Raw genomic sequence first — 27,888 nt, 5'->3', positions numbered from 1 at the left:
ATCAGAGGGAAACTATCAAAGGAAGCGAATGTTTTAAAAAACAGGCCAAAGGCGTTTATTTTGATCCAATCCACCATTTTATTTCATTTTATCCCAGAATCGATTGAGTACATTCATAATTTTAAAACTGAATCTTGACCCACATGAATACATCTCATCAACAAAACCCTAAATAGAGAAAAGCAATTAAATAAAACAGAAAAACCAACACAAAGACCAACTCAGTTCAGCAGAACACGTCTGGCCACTGGTGTTGCTGCGCCTCTGGTCTCCCGTCGTGTTCAGGAAATTAAAGTAAGAATGACGCCAGTGAACATGTAAAACCAGTAACGCCATAACCACATAACCCCAGCGCCCCACGGATAAAAACCGCTCGTATAAAACCCTTTGCAGTACGAAACATTCACATCCACCAGGACCTAGCTGCATACATGTAGGTCACAGACTGTTGATCAGGTAAAGCAGAACACACCACGTCTCAGTGACAGCACGCCATGTATCCCTGGTTTAGCTACAGGTGGACTCAAGGTCTTCAGAGGATTCCTCCCATCAAGCTACATTCAACAAGGAGGGATGCTACAGCATGAAGCTGATAGAACTGGAGCCTGCTTCACGTGATGGGACTGGAGATCATACAGGAGATAATGGTAAACAGTACTGGGTCAGACACTGGGTCAGACACTGGGAGGTCCAGAGTTAGTAGGGCTCAAAGCTCGAGTTACATCTTTGTCACGTTCCTGTACACGTCTGCTTTGGTTGGCTGGTTAGTGGGATGGCTAGCTGTTGGACCTGCTGCTCCCGGATGGTGCAGCCATTTAATGAACAAATGAAGTCTGACGATGTCGCTACAGTACTAGTAAAGGATGGCTCTTTGTCACTGAACGGGCTGGTTTCATATCAACACAAAGACAAAAGTATTGGTTCTGAGACTGTCCCTCGTTCCTGTTTGATGTAATCAGTTTGTGTTGTTGGTTATGTGTTACGCTGGTGTTCAAACAAAGGGCATCGCCTCAGCTCTCACATTTCTAACCCGTTTATTGTGACGCGTTGATGACGAGCATCACAAATACAGTCTAATAAAGATATTTAATACATGACGGGGAGGCGCTCACTGAAGCTTGAGAGGCTTCAGCATACTGCAGAATGAGCGTCTGCACCCTTCAGGTTGTTCTCATGAACACATTTATGGCTGAAATGTTGCCGGAAGCCTTCAAGTTGCTTCAGTTCATCATTTTAAATCAAAATGAAAAGTTGAGCAGACGCCACCCTGAAGAGGGACGACAGCAGCTCTTTATCGCTTCAGGTATCAGCTGATGCAGTTCAGTGTTGTCTCCAACACGTTCACGCTTATCTGGATGCAGTCTGTCAGACGGACAGTCAGACACTCATGTAGTTTGGATGTAACTGCAGGTTTTGAGGCGATGCTCTTCCTTAAACACCAGCGAGGGTTCCTGGGTTCCAACCAGTCAGTAGTGTTTGATGTTAGCGTACAGTACCGATAGCAGGATGGCTCTTTGTCACTTATCAGGCTGGTTTATATCAACGCAGAGATAAAGTCTGACATGTTCTCTGTGAGTGAAGCTTTTCCTCTGACATCAGTCTGTGTTACGGTGATCTGCAACAAACCACCAAAACAATCCTCCAAATGAATAAAAAGCTGACGATGGCGACCAGAACACAGTTGACACAGTTTTTTTGGTTAACACAGAATGATTAAAAACAGTGAAAAATACACTTTCTGCCACAAATACAGTTAATGATTAGATAGACAGTGTTGGATTAAAAACGTAGCGCAGTCTGCATTTAGTTCAAAATATAGTGTTATATAAAAAAAGCTCCGTCCTCCCACCAGCATGCTGAAACTACAGAAAGGCTGCGTTTTGACATTCTGCTTGTAAAGCTTCCAGACAGAAGCAGCACTTTGCTCTTTGATCCATACATTATAATACAAAGAGGTGATAAAAAGATCACGTCTGTCCCCATGCGTCCGTCAGGTTCTGATCCAGTGGAAGCACTGAACAGCAGCGGCATCGTGAGACATCTCAATCTGTCGCAAAGACACAATTATAAAGAAAGAAAAGGCCTCTGGGGTATACGCTGACATGCCTACAGCCCTCTATGTACAGCCTGAAGTGCAGCCCGGAGCAGAGTCCCTGCAGCAGGAACTGGTCCTGAACCAGCACAAAGAAATCACCTCCTTAAAGTAAAACGAATAGAAATAAGCTCATGTGAAGGTTAATGTGAAACAGAACCTTTTGAAATGAGTCCTTTGGTTTTGCTTGAAATGTTGGAGGGCTGTTTGGCTTCGATAACGTTTGATTCAGGTTCTGTAGAACTTTATTTTTAGATGATGTGTCTTGCTGTGCACAACTAAACTGCACACGAGGATGTTTCCCAGTAAAGTAACGCACTGGTTGCTTCAGCAGCATTATCTGGCTCATGGTTATTGCCATAAATGAAGATGCTAGGGGGCGCTGTTCCAGTTTTTACTGTGGATGCTCATGAAAACAAAAACAACCCAAATGCCCCGTACAAAGTTTATTTCACACCCGAACCAGAGTTTCTTAAACTGATATATAGAAAAGTCCTGCTTTGCTTAGAAGGCTAATGGTTCTAGGAGACATGAGGAAGGGTGGAAGCCAGTCCAAAGTAAGGCCAGCTGGATTGCATAGAACTTCAGTAGTGCACTGATGCATCAAAAGGCTGTGCTCCGATCCTCTGACAGCTTTGGCAGCCCGGCCCAGTTCCCTCAGAAACCACCAGATCTCCAACACCATCCGTCTCCTCTTGTTTTGTCTCCTCAGCAGGAGACACTTCATCCCCCCACCGTTTAATTTGGATTGCTAATACCCCACCTGGACTAAACAATACAAAAACAAGACCGAAATCCAATCACGAGGAGCCGACTCCTGCAATCTGAAATAAATATTAAAAATTTAAAAGATGGGCGTGGTCTGTTTCTGGTGTGTCTGTGGTTCACCAGACAAGGAGCACAATATGTACTGTATTCAATTCCTTTAGAAAAAAAGGATCTTATAGGGTAGAAAACTCTCCTCATCCCGTTTAAAATATTTCTCTTTTTATTTCCCCAAAATGATGTGAAGCTCTGGACGAGGATCCAGCGAGGACGAGAGCACAGCTCGGGTTCGTTTCTCTTTTCGAAGCAAAGACACCCCGACACCATTTTCTAAACAACAGAAACCGTATAAAAGCACCAGTTCTGGGTCTGGATCAGTGAGCACGACCATCAGAACTTTGACGGGTCAAACAGGCCCAGATTGAAGGTGGTCCACCTCTGTGTTGGGTTGTAAACCCTGTGACGACCAGGGGTAGACGGGAGGAGCTGGGACGAAGCCCGGCACTGCAGCCATCAACTAACAGAGACTTCGGCCTCTGGGTCCTTGTCCAAGATCTCGTCCTGGATCTCGTCTGTGTTCCCTGAGTCACTGCTGGCCACAGAGCTGACAGAAGGAGAGTTCCTGCCACCTTTGATCATCCGCCGGCAGGTTTCCATCTGCACGTCCAGGCCCCTCTTCATGCTGCACATCTCCATGTACTCGTGCAGGTGTCGGTTCATGTCGCTCTTAGCTGTGGCCAGTTCCATCTGAAAGAACGAAGACGGATTAAACACCGTGAAGATGGACAGAAGGTACCTGTGAGACTGTACCTGGCTAGATGCTTGGCAACTATCACTAATGTTCACCATGTTAGCTTAGCATGTTTGCTAATGAACAATACAAAACAAAGTAAAGCCACATCTGATGAGGGCAGTCACTGGTTTTACACACAGTCATGGAAAAACTCATTAGACTTTGTTTCCTTCAACTTCTTGTTCATTTTGTACCAGACTGGTGGAGGTCCACAGGTCTCCTCATTTCTTTAGATGTTCCATGTTGTCACCAAAGGAAGCAGTGTGTTTGAGGTGTGCCTAAAATACATCCACAGGTGTGCCTCCAGGTAACTCACATGTTGTCAATTAACCAATCAAAAGCTTCCAAAGCCATGACATCATCATCTGGGCTTTCCCAGATAGTCTGAAGGATTTTAGTGGATGTGAACTTCTGACTTTGAAGAAAGTCATGAATAGACTTAGTATCATTATTGTTGGTCCTCTGGGAACCATGAACATCTGCGTCACATCGAGGAGATGTTGGAAATTTCCCAGGAAAACGCTGAAACATCAGCAGATGACCAAAGTCTTCATGAGTCATCTTTCATGCACCATAAATGTACAAACTTTCCTGGCGAACCATCAAACTGCTGCAATATTTCAATGTGGACGACTTTGGTGGCCCTTGCGTGGCTGAAAAAACAGCCAGATGTGATGTTTCCTAGACTTACATAGGGTTAGGGTTAGTTACAGGCTTTAATCTGGTTATCTTCTTTCAAACACGAAAACCCCCACAGAGATGTGTCTACCTCAATCTGGCCGATGGTCTCCTGGTACTCCTGCTCTCTGGTCTTAAATAGTGACTCTGTTTCATCAATGAGGCTGCCAAGACTTCCATCCTGGGAGTCCTTAGAGAGCACAGACAGAGGCCTCATTCATCATGCATGAGTAGACGTCTTACACAGCACCCACAGCAATGATCCACACTCTGACTGGTATGAGTTTGAAAGACGTTTGCTGCCAAAGCATCCTGCTGCAGACTGGACTCACCGGATCAGCAGCTTCCACCACGGTGCCGTCGCAGGGGCAGGCGCTTGTGCAGGTAGCCGCAGCGATGGCGCAGGGCAAGTTGTAGTTGGTGAAGTCCTCCCACAGCAGCAGAGTCTCCTCGTTCTCCTCCCAAGTCAGACTGTCGCAGTCGTCGTCGATTTCAAACGTCTCGCGCCTGGCAACAAAGGAGTTATCTGAGCAATGTCTGCGTGGGACAAGGACAGAGAACGGAAAGGACAGGAGGAAAGAGAGGGGGAAGGAGAGCAAGGACAAGTATAACAGCCACGACACTCAGCAAAGGTCACATGCAAAGAGAAAGACGTGATTATAAAGAGGAGGAAAAGATGGATGGGAGGCTGTTCACGGAGAACAAGCGCAGTTACGAGTGCAGACACAGACGGTTGTGTTTCGACAGGCCTCGAGGTGACAGAGATACGAAAATAGGCTAGAGAAAAAAAACAACGTATGCCTGCATATCTGGAGAGTTCTGCTGAATGAGCATGCTGTCTGCTAGCTGCAACACCTCATGTGAACACCAGAGGGAGACAGAACACAGAGCAGCATCAGGAGCCTGCTGCAGAGCCATTCAGCTTCATTCACACAGCACAGGCGTGATTCTGGTGTCTGTGCGTCATGAAGGAGTCGCTTACAGCTGGTTGAGCATGCGTTTCATCTCGTCTGTGATGTTGAGCGACCCGGGGACCTCCTCCTCTGTGGGGCTGGGCTCGGCGTCCATCTCCGAGCTCTCCTCGTCAGACACCACTTTGCGCTCTTTCCTCCTGCAGCAGGCCACGGCACCCTGCTGAACCCACAGAGACATGAAGACAGTCAGAGGAGGACTTCAGGGCGGCTATATGTGCACTACTGACATGTTCTGTGAGCACGGAGTGTTTTCTTCTACACGCTTACTTCTGTGGATGTAACAGATGGAGAATGTGATCGAGACAAACCTCAGAATAAGAAACGCAGCAGATCCAACGTATGCAGGACGTATTATGGAGCTAAACTGCAGCTCTTAACCAGGTCTAACCAATTTAATAGACTGATTTTTAAACAAAGCAACAATCAGTGCAGATAAAACAGATCCAGCTGTGGCAGGCGTCCACACACCTGCTCTATAAAGTGATGAACAGATCTGCAGCTGTTTGCTCACCAACAGTGTAAAATGACTGATTCCACTGAAGCAGGAACACATGTGACATAAGAGAGGCCGCGGCTGGATTCACAGGACTCTTACTTGGGCTTCAGCCAGCAATGTCGGCGCAATGTGATAACCTTGTTTGCAGCGAGGAGTTGCCACATCAGCGTTTCACTTTTCTGTGTGTGTGTGTGTGTGTGTGCCTGCATATGTAGGATCCACTAGCAGGTGTTCTGCATGTCTGTGTTTATATGTTAGTGAGCGTATTTAGGAACATGCAGCCATGCAGCCATGCAGCCTGCACCTCCACAGGGGTCAGCGAGTGCGCCATAAGCTCAAAGAACAAAGTCACCACACGGCGAGCGCCTGGCGGCTCTGGTTTCACTTGTGCCGAGTGTTTCCTTCACAAAACAATTCATAATTCTGCTGCAGTAACTGTCAGGCCGTCGGAGGACCGGGGGAGAGCTCCACCCACCTTCTCTGGGAGCGACCTGACGGGACTGACGTTGAACATCTTTGACATGTCCTCCGAGTTGCGTTGCTGAGCCACATCGCACAGTTTGGCCGTGATGTCGATGCGCCTGCAGATGTCCATGTCCACCCGCCTGGCTTTCTCCTGAATCTTCGTGTCCAGGTCAGACATTTGCTGCGTAGGGATGGAGAGCTATTTCAGACAACACGTGCAATCCACATATCTTCCCACACTGTGAAAACGTCCACCGTGAGTCTCCGACCCGTTCAGCTCCACACATCAGCTGACTGTTTTATTAGCTGCTGGTGGCTAAATCGTTAAATCACTTCCAGTATGACCATTAAACAGGTCGCGGTGAATCTGACCTCCACACTGTGGTGACGTATGTAACACCTGAGTGCTGAAGAGAGATTTACTGTTTGGTTTGACAGCTTTTAAATGGACATTGTGCTGGTTTTATACATGCAGGATGGTCCACCAGTCAGCCAGGTGTAAACTGTGAGTGAAAATAACAAACGAATGAAAGAAAGCCTTTGTTAAAATAAAAACACACATTTCATCTGTCCTTTGGGAGTTTCTGAGTCTACTGAGACGCAGGACCAGAACTCTTTGGGACCCTTTAAAGGTGCCATTCTGCAATGACTCTAAGCTGTGATCTAAATTCATTATATTACTGGTACTCTAATCCAGTTTGTGTTCTGAGTCTGTACTTCACTGAGGCCCGGATACTCCAGAAGCTTCGCTTCAGTCCTAAAGCTGCTTCCTCATCCTCGTCAGTAAATAAATATGCAAACATATTCTGTTGTGATAAGAGGCAGATATGGAGCATGTAAATATGTCACCTCCAGGAGCCAGTGGCAGCTGGAGCTACAGAACCAGGACTCTACCCGCTACCAGGCAGGGACCCTCCTAAGAAGATCCTCTACTTCTACGTGACTTACCCGCCTCTGGGTTCACACGTCAGGGATGAAGTGAAGCACAGAAAACAGAATGAAAACCTGACACTGCACAGATGCTGGCATGAAGATAAGCAGAGCAAACAGTCGCAGTTTTCAAAAACAAAAACAGCATCTGACTGAATTTATCCCCGAGCAGGCAGCAGCTGTGTCTGGCCGCGCTGCAGCACCTTAAATATTATATATCACAGCCGAGCAGAACAATACAGAACCGCACGGAGCCGGAAGAGCTGCTGAGCTACAGCTGCTGTCTGAGCTGCTTTCAATGGACGCTTGTCTTGGAGGCTTTACGGCATTATATATTATTTGTCAACGCAAATAAGGAAGGAAGGAAGGAAGGAAGGAAGGAGGGTGGGTGTGTGTGTTTAGTGGTGTTATATGGAGCTGCATGAATGACAGCATTCAGGGACATGAACTGTGCAAAGCTATGAACTCTTTTGTTGAGAGCTTAACAGAACTGCTTCAGGGATGGGCGTGAACACAGCACGTTAGTTTGTCAGGCTGAAGGACCGGTGGTGACATCACCCAGCGCCGAACACTCACATCACTCATCAGGCTCTTGAAGACGACGAGCTCGGCCTTCAGTCTGTCCACCTTCTCGCTCAGCTCGTCCTGGACCTCCGATGACTCCCGGGCGCTCTGCGTTAACGTCACAGTGGAGGAGATGAAACCAGACAGTCAGAGGACTGAAACGTCATGAAACCAGTTTGTGTAACAGGGCTCAGCAAACACTTGTAACACACTGAGTAGATGGACCGGGTTACATCCTGATCCCAGCAAATACAACTTTCACACGGTCACGTTCTTTAGCAGTACAGGACTGGTCAGCGTTTGTCTCCCAGAAGCCACTGCTGGGTTTGATTTTTATGTCTTCAGGGTGCAAAGATCCGTCTTTGCTGGAAGCAAAAACATTTTAGAAAATACATCTATTCACGATGTTCTGATGAGTTTCATCAGAGGACTGATGCTACTCTCCTGTTTTTAAAACATCAGCTATATCCAGAAGCTGGTTAGTTTAGCTTAGCACACAGACTGGGAACAGTGGGAGCAGGTAGCCTGTAACCTCTCTGAAGCTCCCTGATCAATGAGTCACATCCTCTGTTCAATAAAGAGCCAACAGTAAAGCTGTCCAGCTCAGATTCCTGCAGGTGTTGGTTTGCTGGACTGTTTTCTACCTGCAGTTATTTCTCGTCACACTGATGTGAGCGTCCTAAAACGGTTCTCGTTTAACTCTCAGCAGAAAAGGGAAGCAGAGTTTTAAACTACTCATTTAAGGCCGACTTTAAACGCGCTGCTGGAAGTGTTTCAGAACATCCTGCCAGTTGATCTCTTCTTAGAAACACACTATAGAGATCATTTCCAGTGAAGTCAGTGTCTATCGTATCCACAGCTAGTAAACATGGCCTCAGCAGTCAAAGGCCAGATATTACGGAGGCTAAAATGAGAACTACGTCTTCTCGTGACTGCTAAATCTGTCACGAGAGCCGCGCCGCTCTTCCTTCTATATTAAATCAGCACATGGTCGCAGTCCTCTGGCTCCTTCAACAATAAATGGCTGTTCTCGCTGAATTTACTATCTATGAGCAGATTTCCGCCTCGTCTACACACAGCGACATCCACCCGGAGCTCTAAAAGGTTAAAGCCCTCAGGGGGACGGTCCAGCGCTCTATCTGGGCTTTCTGCTGACCCACAATCTAAGAGAAACACACATGCTGTCACCGATCGATGTGCGCAAAAGCAGAAACAAGGGAAGGACGCCTGCTAGACGAGGCCTGTTGTGGGTGTGATACAGCCTTAAGGTGTGACGCTTCACATTGATCTTTTCCTGTACATCTACTTCCTGTTTTGAGCAGGAACATAACGGCAGGCTGCTGGTCATACTTGCTGTTCATGTGTATATCCAGGCCAACAGACTCCTCTTGATGGATCTGTAATATGGTTTTTCTAATCTGAAACACATCCTGACGGTAGCTGCTTCTCGTGCAGCTCCTCTGAGTCCACACAGCATCAGACGCCCGGTCAGCTGATCCGTGTTTGTGCATGTGAAGTTACTGCAGTTACAAAAACGTACACACTGTCCTCATATTTATGCTGCTTTCTCTGCAGGTTGCGAGTAGAGCCTCTTGGCAGGATGTCAGATAGCTGTGCATGAACATATTTCAGTGTTGATGTTTCCCAACCTGCTGCAGGGATTCCACCGTGGACTCCAGCTGCTGCCGCTTGGACAGCTCCTCCTCCCATCTGCAACACAGAGCACAGAGGTGGGTCAGTTACTGCTGGGCTCGGCCCCCTGGGGCCCACCACACAGGGTAATGGTACTTTTGTGGGGATAATGCTCTCATCTCTGATTACAAAACGCCCTTGACAGTGTGGGATCACACCCATTCCCCCCTTGCATTTCGATCTTTTGTCTCCTTCCTCTTTTGTATGGGCGTCTTTACAACCCCACTGCCTCAATAAAAACGATAGAAACCAACGGAGTTTCGTCCTTTTGCAAACACAGCACACATGATGAGCAGTGTTTGAAGCTGAGCGACTGCAGGGTGGGTATCCCCGCTGCACAAATCACTTTCTCACTCGTTAACAGTTCAAAGCAACTGAAAGCCTCTAATGATGCTTTGACAGAAATAATATGTCCAGTTTAAAGCTACTAAAACCTGACTGAAGCCATCAGTGAAATCCATTTTATTTGTAATTTTTGAGATAAAATACGTTGAATTATTCATCGTGTTCAGTCGGACTGATGAATCACACTGGAACAAGTCGTTAGCATTATTGGTTCAGTAGATTTGCAAACATATATAAAAGGTCTACAGCGTGCTAGTGTCCACTGCACTTATTACAGCAATGCTTTGAGCTAAACGCTAATATCAGCATGCTAATATGCTAACGGTTTGATGTCTCCTTGACTGTCTAGAAACTCGGGGTGATCTTCAGTGAGCTTCTGTTTTGCACAAACAGAACATTCTCCAGAGCTAATGGCTGTTCCTCTACTGAAAAAATGTAACAGTGGTGTTCCTCAGGGCTCTGGTCCTGGTCCACTGCTATTTTCAATTTACCTGCTTCCTCTCAGCCAGATCATACAGAAACACAGTATTTCCCACCACTGTTATGCAGATGACACTCAGTTATCTGTCCCAGCCATCCCCAGCAGCCCGAACATGTGCCGTAACGATGTAAAATGTTAGCCATCGATGATGACAAACCAGATGTTCCAGTCATCGGTTCCAACACCTCCACGACCACGTTTCACAGAAAGCTTGGTGATAAAAAATATTAAGCAGATACTGTTGATGCTGATCTGTCTCCTGATATTCAAGTGTTTGTTCCATAATGCTTCTTTCATCCACAGAAAATCGCCAAAACTACATCCTTGCCGTCTGCCACTGATTTGCATAAGATTATACATGCAAATATTCTTCCTGCTTGCAATTAAAGCTCATTTCTGCAACAGCCTTAATACCGGCATCAGTCAGAGCTCTCTTTACCGACTCCTACTGTACACAAGGCGGATCCTCGGTCCTTTCCCATTTACACAAGCTACCTTTGAAATTCTGCAATGAGGTTCAGTTTTTATTAATCACTTCTCAATGACTTGCTGTGAATTACGTCACAGACCTTTTAATCCCTTTAATATGTGCTTTAATATGTGCTGGGTTGCTCTCTCAGATCCCTGAACTGGGCTTGGCTGATGATTCCTGGGTCTCAACTTGCACACGAGGGTGACGAAGTTTATGACGTGAGAGCATTCAGACTTTGGCACCGCGAGCCGACTGAGGTCAGACCTGCAGCATCTTTTAAAGCATCCCTTCATCAAAGGGCTTCTATGAATAGGGGATATATGGCTGTGTTTTATGATCCCTTTTGATTTTGCCTTCCGTTTTATGACCTGATTGTTTTGTCATCTCTGTTTTTATGCTCTGTGGCTGCTTTTATGAAGATTCAAGAGTATCTATGTGTCTCATTCAGTACGAGCTGAATGTGGATGTGAAGCTGTAATGATATGCAAACAGAAAACAGGCGCTGTGGAGGTGAAAATAAGAAATAAGAAATCGTAGACATACAGCAGTTCAGTGGGAAACCACTTGTTTTTATCTAGTCCTTTTAATCATTTTCTTCTGGTAAACACTATGTAAATAAAGATGATCATTATTACAGCAGGTGGCAGGTTTAGCATCTTAATATAGCATGTTAGCATGCTTACATTTGCTAATTAGGATTAACTCAGACATTTCATGCCCTTTGTGTTGCTGGTATTTCATCATAAACCAGTGAAATACCAGATTAAAATATGAGAAATCACAAAAGTTAGTCAGATTAACTAACCCTAAATGTAACAGTGGCAGCATTTCACTCAGATCCACAAACGTCCACGTCCTGATCAGAGGAGCGTCCCCTGCACACCACGACTGTCTGTGAAGTAGTTCATGGTAATCGATCCACAAGTAGTGGACCGACCGAGCCACCAAATGACATTCCCATCCATCCAGTCACGCCACCAGCGCTGCTAAAAATAAAGTGCCAGACCCTCTGATTGGCTGGAGGCTCTGAGCAGCAGTACACTTCTTCGTTCTCTCTCTTTTCCTCACATCATGTAGTTGTTCTGCGCCATCATGGCAGCAATGAATGAACAGCATCAGGAGTTGTTTAATCGTCCTGCAGAATGCATCACACACTGATGGCACTGAGAGTTCAGCCTCCTGCTCCCTCGTACACTCGTCTTATCGCCCTGCGATAGCAGACAGCAGCCGTGCTGAGTCACAGATGCTCCCCAAAAGACAGCCGGAGGTTCAGAATGGACAGAAACTCATCCAGCAATAGGCAGTAACCACAGAGCGACGTGGGCCACATGGAGGGCGACGGAGGAGGAGGATAAAAACAGACGGGGTTTATGAGAGTGGGAGAGAGAAACTGGGTGAGCCAGTGGGAAGATGTGCTGGTGTGAGCACCGCATGCCTGACCATATATGTTTAGTGGGAGGGAGGAAGCTGACACATGACGGCCTGACTCCTCCAGAGCCTTCACCATGGAGAGACACAAACACAGCCAGAAGTCGCAACATGCATCACCAGACATTCACGTCTTCCAACAGAACTCAGCCTTGTTTCCATTCAGGACCCACTGAATGTGGACTGTCTAATTAGAGAGAAGTATTCCTTGGCAGGGCGTGCCAGCTCGCTTTGTGATTGAAGCCTTGGTTCTAAAAATGCTGGCGGTGGTGCTTTACTGTGTCCACAACACTCTGCTGCAGGACTCTGGCTCAGGTCACCGGAGTTCACGGCTGCATCTCAGCCTCTGCAGACACAAAGTCATCGTCACAGCATCTGCATCACTAGTGCTGCCACTTCATGGACGTCCACCACAAGCCTTTGTTTCAGGCTGTGGGTGATAACTGGACAACATGATTAAATGGACCTGCTGACAGAGGGAAAGCCGCTCTCTGTCAACAGCATGTCAAGGCTATTCATGTCATCTATCAGCGGGAACGGAGGCATTGAGGCAGCGCCTGCTTCCACATTGCTGGAGCAGTTACAAATCAGCAATCCATAAAAGTCCAACGGAAAACCACCGGCGAATTTTAGGCATCCAGAAATAAAATGTGTAATCCAAACACAGCATAGCAACAGCATTCTGTCTGGCCTCTCTGTCACGGCTCGGGCTTCTGGCGCTTCGGTACCTTTGGCGTGACTGAGTCCAAACCAGACACACTGGGAGTCTCCTTACAAGGACAAAGACAGCAGGAGGGCTGGAGCCTGTGTCGGCTCACAGACGAGTGTTTAAAACACGTCCTCTGAATCTCTCTCTGATAAATCAGAACCTGTGACGGCGTTACAGATGTGAAGAGTCTGGTTTCCTTTTCGTTTTTGGGAGGCAAACCAAAAACAACAACGATGTTGTGTCAGTCACACAGAGCAGCTTAAAGCCTTTAAAGAGGATTCCTGTGTGTCTGGGAGTGATCGCACACTTTTACAAACAATTATGTGAAGTAAGATTTCAACCAATGCAATCAAACAACAAACTGAACGAAGCTGTTGCACAATCGTTGATCTGGAGTTAAAAAAGAAAAAACCTCATATTCTGTGATTCATGCAAACCGGTGGTTCAGAAGAATCCCGCAGCGCCGCTCTGGAGAAGAAAAATGAAGTGTGTCGTATCAAACAGGCGTTTTATGGTCTGCTGAACAATAGCATTCCTGCAGCACTTGCCAGCTAACACTCCCTGCCTTGTGTGGTGAGTCTGGGAGTTACGTTTGCACGCGAGCGGCCTCGCTGTTTTCCCGCTACGGCGCCAGAGGACACGGACCGATCTGAACAAAGCATCCCAGTCTCATGTTCTATGTTCTCCTGCCTGGTTTTCGTGAATGACAGCTCTCAGTGATAGCTTTGTGGTGTAATGATTTAATGCTGAAGACAGACGTTTCTTTGCCAGAACCAACATAATTAAAGGAGACTGTCGGGTGAGATATTTATTATTTATTGATAATCTGATGTTCACACTCCTGATCTTCTTATTGTGAGCACTGCGTTCTTATGCAACAGACGGTAAATACCAGAGCAGCACTGGGAGAAGGTGTGGTTGGATCACACCACCAGGCCTCTGGTGCTCACTGCAAATAAAGCTGTGAGTCACACAGCAGCCTGGTTCAACTATACGATGTGCTGGAAAGTGTTGGTCTGTGGGAGCTCTTAGTAAGCAGACATTAAATACAAGCTCCAACACAGATCCACACATCACAGCAGCTTCACGACCTGCTGCTCCTCAAACCGTGTGGCAGCAGCTCCTTTGTCCTGATCTGCGTCTGGTTTTAACACTTATGTGTGTTTCTAACAGTGAGACTTGTTCATATCTGACCTGTTGTGATCCTTCAGAGCCGCTGCTGTATAAACATCAGTGAGGTTTGTGAAAGCGACCCTGCTTCCTTAAACATGTGAGTCTGCTGCATGTCGTTTGAGTAACTGGTTCATTAGGTCTTTAATTGTCAGAGTTAAATGAACAAACTAAATGTATGAAGCTGCATCAGTCACGTCACACACAGACTGCTTTCCTGCTACAGTCGGGGTGGAGGAAGACTCAGAACTAACCATCAAGGTTGTTCTCACTGATCTGAGAAGAAACAACCACTCTGATCATCTCGCAGTGCATCCTGGGAAGTCTGCTGATGCGGTGCTTTGGTTGTTTCCTGTGAGCTGAATGTGTGAATTAGGTGAACTCTCAGGTGTTCATTCATTCATGTGAGAGAAGCTGAAGAGGTCTGAAAACCAAAACAGAAACTAAAGCACATCGGTTTGAGGAGATGAGTTGGTCTGACAACACGAACACAACATGATCCTACAGAACCTGACAACAGGTCTACAGGTCTACAGGTCTACAGGTCTACAAGTCTACAGGTCTACAGGTCTACAAGTCTACAGGTCTACAGGTCTACAGGTCTACAGTCAGGCTGGAGCTGCTGAGGTCTGAATCATTCTAATAGAATTTACTTGTTGTTGTAAATTGTTTAAAGGACACAAATCATGACGTGTCTTTTTAAAATCCAGCTCTAAACATCATTAGAGACGCTAACGGCGTCGTGACAGTGAGAGCAGCCAATAGTAAAGCAGGAAGCGCTGCATGACGGAGGGATCAATACATCTGCTATACGCAGGACAAACACGGCCATTGAGCTGCTGCTTGTATGAACAGCTGACAGCTCTGATAGATCACGTCTGAGACACGTGAGCCTCCCACGGAGCTCTATAGGTGTCTGTATACCGTCTGGTCCAGCAGCAGCATCCATCAGCTCCACACAGCAGACGTCAGGCTGTGGTTCATATGCAGCACGTTACTACAGTCATGCTGCATCTGGAGCACAGCGATGTGAACAAACAATGCTTCTACAGCAGGTCATCGACTCAATATGGTGATGCTGTGTAATCTACATCCTCTCCAGACTCCACAGAGACATGTGTGCCGTGCTCATGAGTGATGCACCATCGTCTGGCGGTCTGGGGTCTCTGCCGATGAGACCACACCCCAAGGTCCAGGCTTGTTCCATCTCCCTGCTCCGACTGACTCCACCTCTCTGCCTGACCGCCATAAATATCCATAACGCAGCCACACACACCCCATCAGCCCATCATCTGGACCACCATATCGCCATGGAAACCGTGCTACTGGCCTGCATCTGGTGTGCACGCAGGCTAATTCTGGCTCATTCAATCATGTAAATTGTGCACACGGAGAAGCATCGCTGACCGACGAATCACTCCTCTGCTCTGTGCTTCACCAGCACCGCCAGTCTGAAATAAAACCCTTCAGGACCCGGACAGGACCCAGACAGGACCCGGACCGGACCCGGACAGGACCCGGACAGGACCCGGACAGGACCCGGGACTCCACCAGGAGGAACGGCAGCGTTGCTAAGTGACCACAGGCCGTTTCTCAAGGCGCCGTTATTATTGGTCCTCAGGGAACAGGCAGATGTTTCTACTGGCTCAGACAGGCACCAGCATGAAACACGATATCTGTTGAAAAATCTTTAGATTTTACTGAATAATTTTTTTGTCCTCTATTAAAAAAGCCTTTCTGAAACCAGAAGCTTCATTATTTCTATTTGCTGAATGTCAGAATAATGAGAGAGAGAATGTGGGTGGATGTGAACTTCTGGTTTCAGCTGTATTTTCATGGAACACATTCAGCTCCTGTACAGTATTATTCTGGTTTCTAACAACAGCAGAGTATCACCTCATGGCTTTTTCAGTTCTAGTGTGACAGATGACGCCATGCCTCCTCCTCGGTACCTGCTGCACATCTACAGGTGGTAAAACGTGACTACAGTGACCATAGAAAGTCTGTAGTCCTGATGAAGAGCACATCCTAGAGCTCCAGTCTTCCCTCCCATCCTTTTATCGGCCGCAAAGCTCCCTTTAATCTGAAGGCTTTGAAAGTTGTTAGCGATCTCTCCAACTGAGCGGTTCCTTCAGGGAGGAACTCCAGCAGGCTTTGATCACAATCTGGAGGTTCAAGAGAAATGCATAATTCAAGGTTGTTCAGCTTCTGAGGCTAATCCACTGGCACTAGTACAGTTCTGCTTCTTGTTGTGCTGTGATGTGTTTTTGCATAATTTTACTCTGCTGTCATTTCTGCTTTTCTTTACCTCGTGGTATCATTGGTACAGTCAGATGTTCAGTTGTTTTGTGCTGAATTCTGCCCTGTTTGCTCTCACTGGCTTTCTGCAACTGATCTGGAAACAGGTGACTTGTTCATCACCTTCACACAGCCAATCTGAGGGTGTTTCTAATATCAGAACATCTGTCAGACGTTAAGGTCCTCGTGTACAATGCAGCACGATGCTTCTCTGAATGTGATGAAAGTATTAGGAGGGAAAGCGTGACTCCTGTTTTGGATCTTGAATAACATGACATGTGTTTAACTACAGTCGAGGTGGAGATCTGGCACCGTAGATGTTTGGACTCCATCATGAAGGAAGCGTCTGACCCATAATAACGCTGCAGCAGGACGACGAGCCCAAACACAACCCAAACCTGTCCTACCAGCTGTCACGCTGTCCTCTACGGCAACCAGAAGAAGCAGGAGTCAGTGTGGATTACACCCAGAGGAAACAGACACTGAGACGCACTAAATCCACAGGAGGACTGTGGCGTGTGCTGGAACAACGTACCTGCCAAGAACCTAGAAAAACAGTGAGCACCTGGGAGAACTGGTTCAGGGCTGAATGTAGGAAGAAGGCTGAGCCACAGCGACTGGACCTGAGTTTGTTCTGTTACCTGCACTTTGCATGACATTAATTTATTCAATAAAAAACTCTTCATGGCATCATTTCTGATGCTGTCTGGTGTTTACAGACACGTCTTTATTCAACATGTGTACGTACTTCAGCTCTTCCTCCGTTTCTATAAAAATCCACTCTTTTATTTAATAATTGATTCATATAAACCGTGTGTTTTTACTCTGTGCACACAGCGTGTATTTTTGTATGTATGCATTTATCTGTTCAGTCAGAATTATTTATTTTCTTTTCTTTTGATTGTATCCTAAATAAGGAAATCTTAAAACTAGACATTATCCACAGTAAAGCCACAGCATCGTGTTACCATGACAACATATTTCCATCCAGTAATTAAACATTAGAGAAGCAGCGTGTTGTCGGGTGGGACACAAACAGAGCTGTGATGTTTGGAAGAGCCTGAATAAACATGAAGATCCAGGATTAGAGGTTGTAGGCGCTGGGACGGAGCATCTGGGAGTCTGATTAATGCTATTTGTTTAAAACCAGACGTCTGACATTTAAAGTTCTTAGGACGTAATTATCAGACAGGTGAGCAGCTTTTGTGAGCTTTGTGTGTGCCGGGGATCTCCATGACTCACCTGCAGGCTAACATTTGAAATGGAGGAACAAAAGGACAATGACTTCTAATAACTTGTTTAACTGTAAACTAAATGTCATAATTCATCCTACATCCACCCAACCGGTGGAGGCAGATGGCCGTCCCTCCCTGAGCCTGGTTCTGTCCGAGGTTTTCGGTTCCGTCCCACCAGCAGACTGCTGAAGCTTATAGAGAATCCAGATGTTTGGATTGTTGGGTGTTTCTGTCTTTGTGAAGCGCTGTGAGATGACTTGTTGTCAATATGCGCTATACAAATAAAACTGAATTGAATTGAACATTTCATATAATCCATATAAATCCTGACTCAGTGGAACAGTTCCAGGTCTGAAGGACTTTTGAGAAGGAGGCAGAAGAACAAGACGGACAAGCTGCAGCACAACAAGGCGCCATTAAAGAAATTAGAAGCTCCTGACGGTTTTTGGAACAAAAGTGAAACTACACCAGACTAACTTGGGCTGATCAAGCCTCCACCTGAGCGGAGGGTTTGGTTCAGCACCAGCACCTCCCTGTTGATGGACCGGCAGCTAATTGGGGGTTCCGTGTTATAACATGCCAACATTGCCACACTAACTGTTCCCAACAACGTATGCGTGAGCCTGATTTGTTTGCACTGTGCACATGCATTATCTAATTGCGTAACTCCAACAGCCCGTCCTAGCCCCGTTTTCTCTGGCCCGAGGGCTGATTCTGTCAGATTAGTTCCAAACCCTGCAGAGACGAGACGTACACAAAGGTGCTCATGAGTAATTACCAGCAGTTTCCAACTAATAGCTATAACCTGGGAGCACCCTGCGAAGAACGGATAATTGCTTTCAAAAGAATGTCAGTGTTTATGATGGCAGTTGTTCTCCAAACTGTAGGGACATGCAGAGGTGTGCCCACTGTGAAAATACCCAGACTTAATGGTTTGTTGATACTGTTGTAGCTGCCAGTCAAGCGTCTCTTGTTGGAAAGGTAAAAGTTTCTGTCAACAGCAGTTTCACAGGAACTGATCCACACCTGGAAAGTGAGAGTCTGTCGGGTCGGCTGTGTTATCGGCTTGTTCCATGCAAATCAGTGATTATAATGATGTTTCCTCTCTCAGGAGAAACTGCAAGGATTCATCTGTCTGTGCAATAATGCAGAAGAGCAGGTGACAGAAGATCAGTCGTCCTGCAGTCTTCTTACTCCACACTGCAAACTGAGCCTCCCACAGCCTGTGAAGCGCCTCGCTGTACTGGTCAGTTACTGTGTTCCTCTGGTTAAAGTGCTGCAGTTATCACAGACTTCACAAACAGAGACGTTTAATTGCACCAAAACTGCAAAGCTTTAAGAACACTTCACTAAAGAGAGCTGGCATCCCTCCTAACAAGCCTACAATAGGGGAGCTTTGAGTTGAAACTACTGCTTGACAAATGACATGGATTTGTGAGATTCCTTGCAAGCGCAGAAGAATAAGCGCACAAACAACAGGCTGCAAGCCCAGGCCTCGTCTGGGTGGAGCCACATCCTATTAAAGAAGAAAAGACGGCGGAGATGTTCACTTCTGGCACAAACCCTGGCCGGCCAGGGCGTGTGCACTGAAATGATGTGACACATAATAGAGCTATGAGACATTAACACAACACAAATGTCTTTTGTGGCTCTGGGTACACACACCTGTGTGTGGATCACGTGCAGCAGAGTGAAGGCCTGGAGGCCAAATCCGGTCCTTCAGACAGATTTATAAGGTTCTACTGAAGGTTAGAGTGGACTCCATTCATAGACCACATTAATCAAAAGAACTTTACGATCAGTCAGCATCAGTGTGAGCAGCGATCATGCAAACACTGACCTGACGGTGGTGTTTAGCATCCTCACATCTGGACAGAAGCAACCCCTGCAGAGGACCCACTGTCCCCTCTGAGCTACAGCTGCCGTCCATCACAGAGACCAGTTAGATCTCCAGCAGGCTGCTGGTTTTATTCATCTTCCACGACGGAAAGTAAACTACTATGAATATCCTGCAATTTTAAACTGTTGGTCAAACACAACATGGCGCTCAGACGTCTGTGTGAGCTTGTTACAGAGTTAGCACACAGATTCATCGTTCAGCTGGTCGGTACTGGAAACATAAAGCTGTCTTTAAAATAACTAAAGCAGTGAAACCTTTGCAACACCAGAACCACGTGGAAGCATCGGTGTACAGCTCCCACTAACGGTACTTTTAATTCACATTTAGAGCCTTTAACTGAAGTATTTTGCTTCAGTGAGAGCTGTAATGAAAATGCTGCCATGGAAGGTTGAAGCACTTCATCGTTCTCTGCATTAAGGTTTCCAGACAGCTCAGAGGTCAGACATGTCCGGGCCGCCTCGACACCACACGCCATCCTCCTGTCTGGCACATGTACCACCTCATATACTGCCCTGCATCCGACTGGGTTTGTGCTTTTCTGAAGTGCAGGGCAGCCAACACTCGCTCTGTTATAACGGCTCTTTATAAATAGAGGTTATTTAGTCTGCGTGCTGTGCCAGCAGGTCCAGGCCTTTAGGAACGGTGCAGGAGCTTTTCAGACTGAGCCAGTTTGAACAGTGGGGCACAAACACTTTATTATATATGAACAAGCATCAGGTCTGATGATCGGGGACTCGTCTGTACGTCTTGTTCTTTCCTTGCAATCGCTGCAAGGTGTAGCTTTTCCAAAACAACCCACGAGTCAACCTGCTGTACATTCAGTACGTCTCCCCTTGCAGTCAGAGCTCACCAAAGACAGGTGCATTCCTGCACTTTTAAACATGGCAATGCGCCACTGCTCTCAGCTGTATCGATACCCATGAATAATCAACCACATCTGCACCCCACAGCAGCTCCAGTCACTGACAGAACAAAGGCACATGAAAGCAAAGGGGACTTCAGACGATGGTTCTTTTCCTCTCCACAGTTACCAGAGTTAGTTGTCGGCTTGTTCTTGTTTAAATGTTAGTGTGGTTTCCTGCACAACTATTCTCGTCCCTTATTATAAACGAATCCCATTAAATGCCACTAAAGTCAGTGCATGAGTCGGCTGGTCAGTCCTCTCTGGTCCTGACCTGGACGCTTCTCTGTAGCCCACTAGAGATAGACTGATGAACAGCTGCTGCTCTGGTGGCTCCAGCCTTTATAATCCTCCATCACAGGCCGACCACGTCTATGAGACCAGCGTAGCTTCTCAGACTGGTCGAAGTAAAACCGAGCAGAAACGTACAAGTCTTAAAGCTGCGGTTCCTTTAATGGCCACTAGAGGCAGGCTCCAGCAGCCAGTCAGTGCTCATAGTGCCCAGCGTTAAAAGGCACAACTTTAGCACAGAGACAAAGGCGGCACCACACGTGGCTTTGGTCTCTGTGGCTGAGCTCTGCAGTCACAACAACCTTTAGGAGGGAATCTGTTCCACTCACCTGTTTAAACTGCATCAAGGCTTAAAGATATGCATAATTAAAGGTGTTGCCACTCTGAGTGACAGGTAAGTGACATTATAAGACCTGGCCCAGACATGTTTCATGGCCCGCCTCGGTTCCACCCATGCTCCACCTCTTTGCTCACTTCTGGATTAAGCGGGAGGAGTCAGGTGTTGAGCCCAGAAACTGCTCGTCAGGTAATCTGTGGGTGATGTCACGGAGCGTTCGTCAATCTTTGTGTACAATCAGTGGATAAAACACGCCGAAATGTCACCAGACAAAAGGTGCTGGTGTTTGTGTTGAAGAAAAGTGCTTCTGAATCACCTCAGACTCTGGGTTGGTCCTGGGAAGCCGCTCCAGCGAGCATTTACAGGTAATGTGGGATTTGTTCAGAATAAACGATGTGCTCGTGTTCACCTTAATAAAGAAAACGCCACCCTGTTTACTCATGTGTTCTAGGATCAGAGCTGAGGGACGACCGACATCAGCAGCCTCGTCCTGTTAATGTTCCCACTGAGGTCAGACCAGGTTATTACCTACAGGATGCATACCTCATCTATACTATATAAAGTGGCCTATAGTCACAGAAACAGAAGACTGAACAGCACAAAGACAGGCTGTGAGCTGAAGAGAAGCTCAACACAGAAACAATATAGGCTCTAATCTGGAGCTAAATGCTCTCAGTGAACTGAGCTCTCTTTCTTCCTCTCTGCTGTATCTCAGCAGCAGGAAGTCTTCCACTCGGAGAGGCCCGGTCCAGAGCAGTGCCAGGATGTGGTGCAGGCTTGGCTGCATGCTGGAGCCTGGGTGCTAGGTGACGGCTTAGAGAAAATCCCTCTCCTGAATAGACGGCCTAGATTATAAGCAGCGCAGGTCAGCCCCAAAGACAGACAGCGAGAGGCTGGAGAGCTCATCAGGGCAGCTCGCTGCTCTTTATGGGGAAAGAAGATATTTGAAACACAATGCAGCCCCCCAGCTTTGGAGGCACAGTTTACCTCACCCTGTAATTAGTTATAGGTCTTTACCAGGGAAAGTCTGAATCCTGCTTTCAAAGGAGAGGCTCAACTCTGCCTTTCAGCCTCCGTAAGCCCAGGAACCAAGATCAAAGCCTCAGAACAGAGTCTTCACTGAATTCTCATTTGATTGATCCACACACGGCTAAATTCAGCTGCGTGTGAATTATTCATGCAGGAGGAAGAACATGCCCAGGAGGCCCAGAGACTGTCCTGGTTCACTACAGTCCTGCATCAGCCACGCTGGGATCCAGCAGGACAGCTGTTTGGCCTCTGCTCAGCGCTGGAACAAACAACCAATCAGAAGTGGCCAGAGCCACCATCAGCGCTCTGCTTCAAAGCCCAACTGGAGCACAGCGTGGCACTGATGTGACCTTTCAGACGACAGCAGAGAGTGTCTGAAGCACTGCAGAAGGCCTCAAAGTGGTGATACTGTTATGAATGGTTCTGCTCTGTTCAGAACCGCAGTGTGCAGCTCAGTTTGGTATAAATTCATGTGAACCAACAACAAACGAGCGTTTATCTGGTGTTATCTGATATGAAGCATGCTTATCTTTATTTATGCAGCTCTGCACACACTGTGAGCACATCCCTGCCCATATACCTGTCCGTCCAGTCATTTCCATAAAGGCTGCAGCTGTCTGTTACGTCTCTGCACTAAAAGGCCCAACAGGCAAATTGCAAACAAATGTGCCTTTTTGGTGACACAGAGACGGCCGTCATCAGCAGCTCGACGCTATCAGTTCTTAGTTACTGCAGCGTACCGTCAGCTGTCACGTGTGCTCATCAGCCTCTGTTTTCATGCCACTAAAGCACCATCGCATGCTGGTGGCAGCTACTGTTGGAGCCTCCCTGACTCCCAGGTGACACATTTCACAGCGATACAAGACCGTGGAATAAAAACAAGGCGACTGAGGGCATTGGCATTGACCTCACCTATCTCCCTCTGCACCATCGTTTGTTAGCGGCAGACGGATGTAACCCCGCGGCCCAGACGGGGGCACTAAGTGGGCATTTGTAGGAGCTGGTTGTCTGACTGGTCCTTGGACACGGTGTCGGAGGCACAAGGAGGAACCCTGTTGTGTGTAACAGCAGGAATAAACACAACAGTGCAGTGAAAGGGAACAATGTGATAGATTAGGTTAAAAATCTGAATAAAAAGACGTTAAAGAGCTTTTCCTGATCCACAAATACACAAAGAACAGCATTGTTCTCTGTGAGATTGTGTGATGAAGGTAACCAACCTTTGAACACTTCATATCTGCAAAGTAGCTGCAAACAGACGGCGTGACTCAATCTAACGCTGCTCTGGTCTGCAGGACAACATGGAAATTCATTTAAATAAAATAACAAACGAAGCAAAGTGACCGAAAAATGCTGTCAAGATAAGAAAAGTAATTAAATCTATATAAAAATGGATTAAAACAAATCTGTCAAATTAAAGACAAACTTCATCCATCCTTAGTCTGCATTTCTTTACAATCCTATTTTATTTTGTTTAGCAAGTTTAAAAACTATTTGTACTGTAATTACTACTAAAACTATATTTAACTACAGACTGGCATTAGCACTGTTCATTGTTGGCTTATTTTAAACTTGTTTTTTTGGCCTTTTGCCTTTATTTGACAGAGCAGTGAGAGAGAGACAGGACAGTGGGGAGAAGAATGTGGGAAAGGGCCATGAGCAGGATTCGAACTCATGACCTCCATATTGGGACTGTAGCCCTGGACATGTGATGCCAGCTCAACCCAGTGAGCTGTAGAGACGCCCAAGTTGGTTTGTTTTAAAGAATGATGAATATATAAAACAGGACATAGTGACTCTTACTATGTCTGATCTAATATTTCACAACATACATGTTAGCTGTTGATCAGATTGTATGATGTGTAGATTTATGGTGCTGACACTGATGTTCTGCTTTAATGCTACTCAAGGTAAAAATTTAAAGAGAAACTGGGGTTCAAGAAATCAGAAAACATCTCCTGTACGTCGGTATCATGTGGCAGATATTCTTTGCATTAATCTGCAGCGTTTTTGATGCGTACTAACTTCAGAATGCAGCTTGGCCAGCGTCACTGTTTTACATCAGCACATGTTGTGTTGGTCAGAAGCAGGCTGTGGATGAGACGACGTAAACATGGTGGGAATGCAGGCGACCGAATCACAAACAGGACAACTGGACATCCATCTCCCCGTGTGTGTCCACCCTCGAAACACTTCAATAAATCACAGGGCGAGCGCAGGGTGGGGGCCTCCACCGGGAATGAGGATGCCTTACAAAGCAGCCTGTACATGACACGCAGCGGAGCGCAGGGGTGGAGGGGCTGGAGAGGGTGGAGTGAAGGAATGGCTGAACACAAAGAGCATGGCAGGATGGAGCTCAGGGGCTGAATGCTGAAACGTGACTATAGTAAAGAGGATTTAGACCGGGACACAGAAAGAAAGCGACTGGCCAGGGAACTCAGCAGTGATGCAATTATTGAGCTCAGAGCCAGCGAGGAAGAAGCAAAGCAGGAAAAGAGATTGATTACCATGATTACTGTCCAATAAAGGAGCTAGGAATGTGTGCTGCTCCTCACATTTCCACATGCAGGAAGAACAGAACGGGAGCGTCTGACGCTGGTGATGGTCATGAAATAAAAACAAAGGTTGTAGGAGTGAATGTGTAAAGTGGAGGGACTGGATGTGTTCTTACTGAAGCTGCTAATTGAAAAAGCATCTGAGGTGGCTCCTTCAATGGCTTACAGAGAAACAGCTCCCATTCTTTGCCAGAAAGAGACCCGACTTTAGATTTCAGCTGCAGGAGGTTTTAATTTGGCTGCCGTCCCAGAAGCTGCCGGTTATCTTCTACAGCAGAAATGCACAAAAAAGGGTCTGCTGGTTCCACAGGGATGACTGGACAGGATATCCAGTTTCCCAGTAGAGTGGGAGAGCCACACATTCTGTGTCACTGAGTCAGTGAGCTCACAGGGAAGTCGGCGTTCGTCATAGCGACCTCACCGAGCAGACGGAGGCCCGTTAAAATGCCTCTCTGCTTGAATCATGAAGGCAAACAGAAGCAGGCGGTTGCTTGGCATGTTTCCCTCCAGTAGCCAGCCAAGCCGGTCAGCGGTGACGTAGGTCAGCCGGGGACGCTGCAGTGAGTCCTCAAGGAAACCAGTTAATGTGACTAAAAGAACAACAATTGCTGGAGACTGAGCCATGCAGAGGAATTTCCTCAGAAGTGTGAGAGAAACAGGATGGGTCCAGTTCATGATAAACACCTGGTTCTGATGAGAAATGCTGAGGCTCACTCGGTTCTGACATCATGTGAAACACTGGCTCAGGTGTAACTCTGAGTCTGACATCTGTCCACGACTATGAGCTCCAGGTGACTTTGGCCAATCGGAGCCACACGGGAGACAAGAACCACACAAAGTGAACGGCAGCAGCTGGTTCAGCTCGCCAACCATCAGGAACGGGTCATCATCAGACTGGAGAAAGTCATCAAAAAACTATTTAACAGAAGATAGTTCCTGGTTAATCCCCTCATCATTCTAGCTTCAGTGTGATCCATCTAACACGAGAACAATGAGTCTATCCTCAAGAGCAATATTGATTATATGTCCAGATTTATTGTAGCCCTACACGAGCAGAACTTCTGTCACGTCCAGTCTGGATGAGCCGGACCTTCACCGTGGATGGATGTGGACTACAGTCTGGACCTAATGAGAACTCAGCACCGGGACTGGAGCTGTGTCTGTGACAGGTTCTGCTTTTCCCAGCGTGTTTCTTATCTCTGTGTGGCTCCATGAGGGCAGTGAAGATCTGTTCAGAGCCACAGACTTTCCACTTGGACAGTGTTGTTCTGAAACAATGTGGACCCACAGCAACACATTCAACCACTACTGGACCTGAGTGTGTTCTGGCCTCAGGTTGGACAGCCTCTACATGGCCAGTGTCGTGGGGAACACATGGAGAGCACCAACAGCCACATGCACACTGCGTCCACTCACCTCCTCTTGTACTCGTCCCGCTCCCGCTTGACTTTGGCCAGCACGTTGTACAGAGCCCTCACTTCAGGGGTGATGGTGTCTATCTGGACCCCGACTCCGTCCGGGTGCGTCCACGTCACCCCGGGCCCGTGCACGGTCTCGAAGCGCTCCCCCTGCCTCCGGACGTGGGTGAAGCTCCAGATGGTGCCCGGCAGCCTCGACTCGGGACCGTCCGTCTGCACGGCGACCTCCCGGGCGTAAAGGTGGCGGTACTGCGTCCTCTGCAGAGCCTGCTGCAGCTGGCCCTCCAACAGCTTGTTCCTCCTCTCCAGCTCGTGGACTTTGGCTAGGAAGCAGCGGAAGCGCAGGTTGAGGGTTTTGAGCACATGGATGTTGGAGCCCAGGTCGTTTCGCAGGGCGCTGGTCACCGCGCCCGAGCCGGTGGGGACGTTGCAGACCGGACCGGGCGGAGTGTCGGAGAAAAACAGCGAGTTCATGGTGGTAAACAAGGAAAGCCGAGGATCCGGCTATGGCTGTGTCTGGAAAGGATCTGAAAATAAAACCTGTTGTGAGTTTTTCTCTCCCTCTCTCTCTCTCTCTCTCTTTATCTCTGCATATCCCCTCTCCGTCCCTCTGATCACACTGCAGATGCTGAGCGTGGCTGCGCTACTGGAGACGGGCTGACCATGACGGTCCCTGCTGGACGCTGACACCCCGAGTTACCACCACGGACCCCTGCCGCATGAGGGGTGTTCACAGGCAAACAACAAACCCGAAAAGTCCCTTCGGAGGCACAGAGGGCATCATCATCTGCTGAAGGAGCTTTGACGCAGACCGCAATCAGCGCTTCCCGTCAGCCTCATCTCTCTGTCTGCCTCTGCTTTGTCAGGATGCTGTTCATATAGGCAGCCCACAGAGGAAGACGGTCCACCTTCTTTCCTTGTCATTCCCCGTTCACCGAGCCTCTATCCGGTCTCCATGTGGCGCGGTGTGGCAGGATGCAGCGCCGCAGAGCCCGGCCTCTCCGTGGATCATGTTGCAAAGTGCTAAACTAGGCACTATCCCCGACACCAGCCCCTCCCACCTCTCTCTCTCTCTCTCTCTCTCTCTCTCTCTCTCTCTCTCTCTCTCTCTCTCTCTCTCTCTCGGTGGACCGGCGGGATCACGGACTGTCTGAGGACACACAGATAAGACTAATTGGATCAAGCAGACGGTTGCAACAATGCGATCCTATTCACTGAGTTTTACGCACCACGCTGAGGCCTGTCATTTGGTGGTTTGTTATAAATGAGGATGTTTCTCATAATAAAAAAGTAACTCTCAGCACAGTAATCACTCTGGGAGCTCCTATGGACTTTAATTATAGGGAAACTTTTCGACAGGAACTCACAAACATCTTACTGTGCTGAAGGTTTGTTAGTTTTTATGAGCATCAGATTTACTTTAATTGCCGAGTAGGTTTTTTAACACAAGAATCTGACGCGGGGATTTGGTGCATTACAGGAAAGCACAAGTAGAGAATATTTAAGGAAGGTTTAAAAGAAGAACTGCTGGAAGTCAGACAAACAGCAAGGGGAGCAATCCGAGGAGTCATAAAGAGTCATGGAGATGTTGACAGTGTTTAAACGGAGTATGGTTCAAACAGCCTGAGATGTGTAAAGCATTAGAACAATGCTATTTAAAAAGCAGTTGATGTAACACAGAGCCAACAGCATCTCCCTCTCTAGCTAAATGTAAGGAGCAACAGCTCTAATATGGCTTTAATATACCGATTCAACACTGATCCAGGCCTCTCACAGTCTGAACACAGAACTGCAGTGTCCTCTATCATCTGGTTTATACAACACCTGGTGCTCTGTGTGCTGCTGTTTGTACGTTTCACTGTAATAAAGT

At 47.2% G+C, this 27,888-nt stretch overlaps 1 protein-coding gene across 2 annotated transcripts; it reads right to left on the bottom strand.

Moving 5' to 3' along the window:
* Window positions 1-58: 58 nt before the first annotated feature.
* Window positions 59-27,070, bottom strand: iffo2b (intermediate filament family orphan 2b). 2 transcript variants are annotated; one of them, XM_008289892.1, is made up of 8 exons: window positions 26,017-27,070; window positions 9,407-9,467; window positions 7,770-7,865; window positions 6,274-6,444; window positions 5,311-5,459; window positions 4,661-4,835; window positions 4,420-4,518; window positions 59-3,604 (listed from the first exon to the last, which is right to left on the bottom strand). In XM_008289892.1, the coding sequence occupies exons 1-8, from the start codon at window positions 26,490-26,492 to the stop codon at window positions 3,371-3,373; spliced, it is 1,461 nt and encodes a 486-aa protein (XP_008288114.1). In that variant the 5' UTR covers window positions 26,493-27,070; the 3' UTR covers window positions 59-3,370. The 2 variants fall into 2 exon arrangements, with proteins under 2 accessions (XP_008288114.1, XP_008288106.1); XM_008289884.1 differs by having other exon boundaries at window positions 5,311-5,462; window positions 26,017-27,069.
* Window positions 27,071-27,888: the final 818 nt, after the last annotated feature.

The sequence above is a fragment of the Stegastes partitus genome, unplaced genomic scaffold (genome assembly GCF_000690725.1).
Source record: "Stegastes partitus isolate 25-593 unplaced genomic scaffold, Stegastes_partitus-1.0.2 Scaffold14, whole genome shotgun sequence".
Taxonomy (NCBI): domain Eukaryota; kingdom Metazoa; phylum Chordata; class Actinopteri; family Pomacentridae; genus Stegastes; species Stegastes partitus.
This window is presented reverse-complemented; position numbering and strand designations above follow the sequence as displayed.

Bases quoted from the DNA above. Each gene is read 5' to 3' on its own strand.
- iffo2b (XM_008289884.1), bottom strand. From the start codon at position 26,492: ATGAACTCGCTGTTTTTCTCCGACACTCCGCCCGGTCCGGTCTGCAAC. The intron at 4,836-5,310 runs GTAAGCGACTCC...CTTTGTTGCCAG, and splicing joins AAACGCATGCTCAACCAGCT to GCGCGAGACGTTTGAAATCG. The intron at 4,519-4,660 runs GTGAGTCCAGTC...GTGCTCTCTAAG, and splicing joins TGGTGGAAGCTGCTGATCCG to GACTCCCAGGATGGAAGTCT.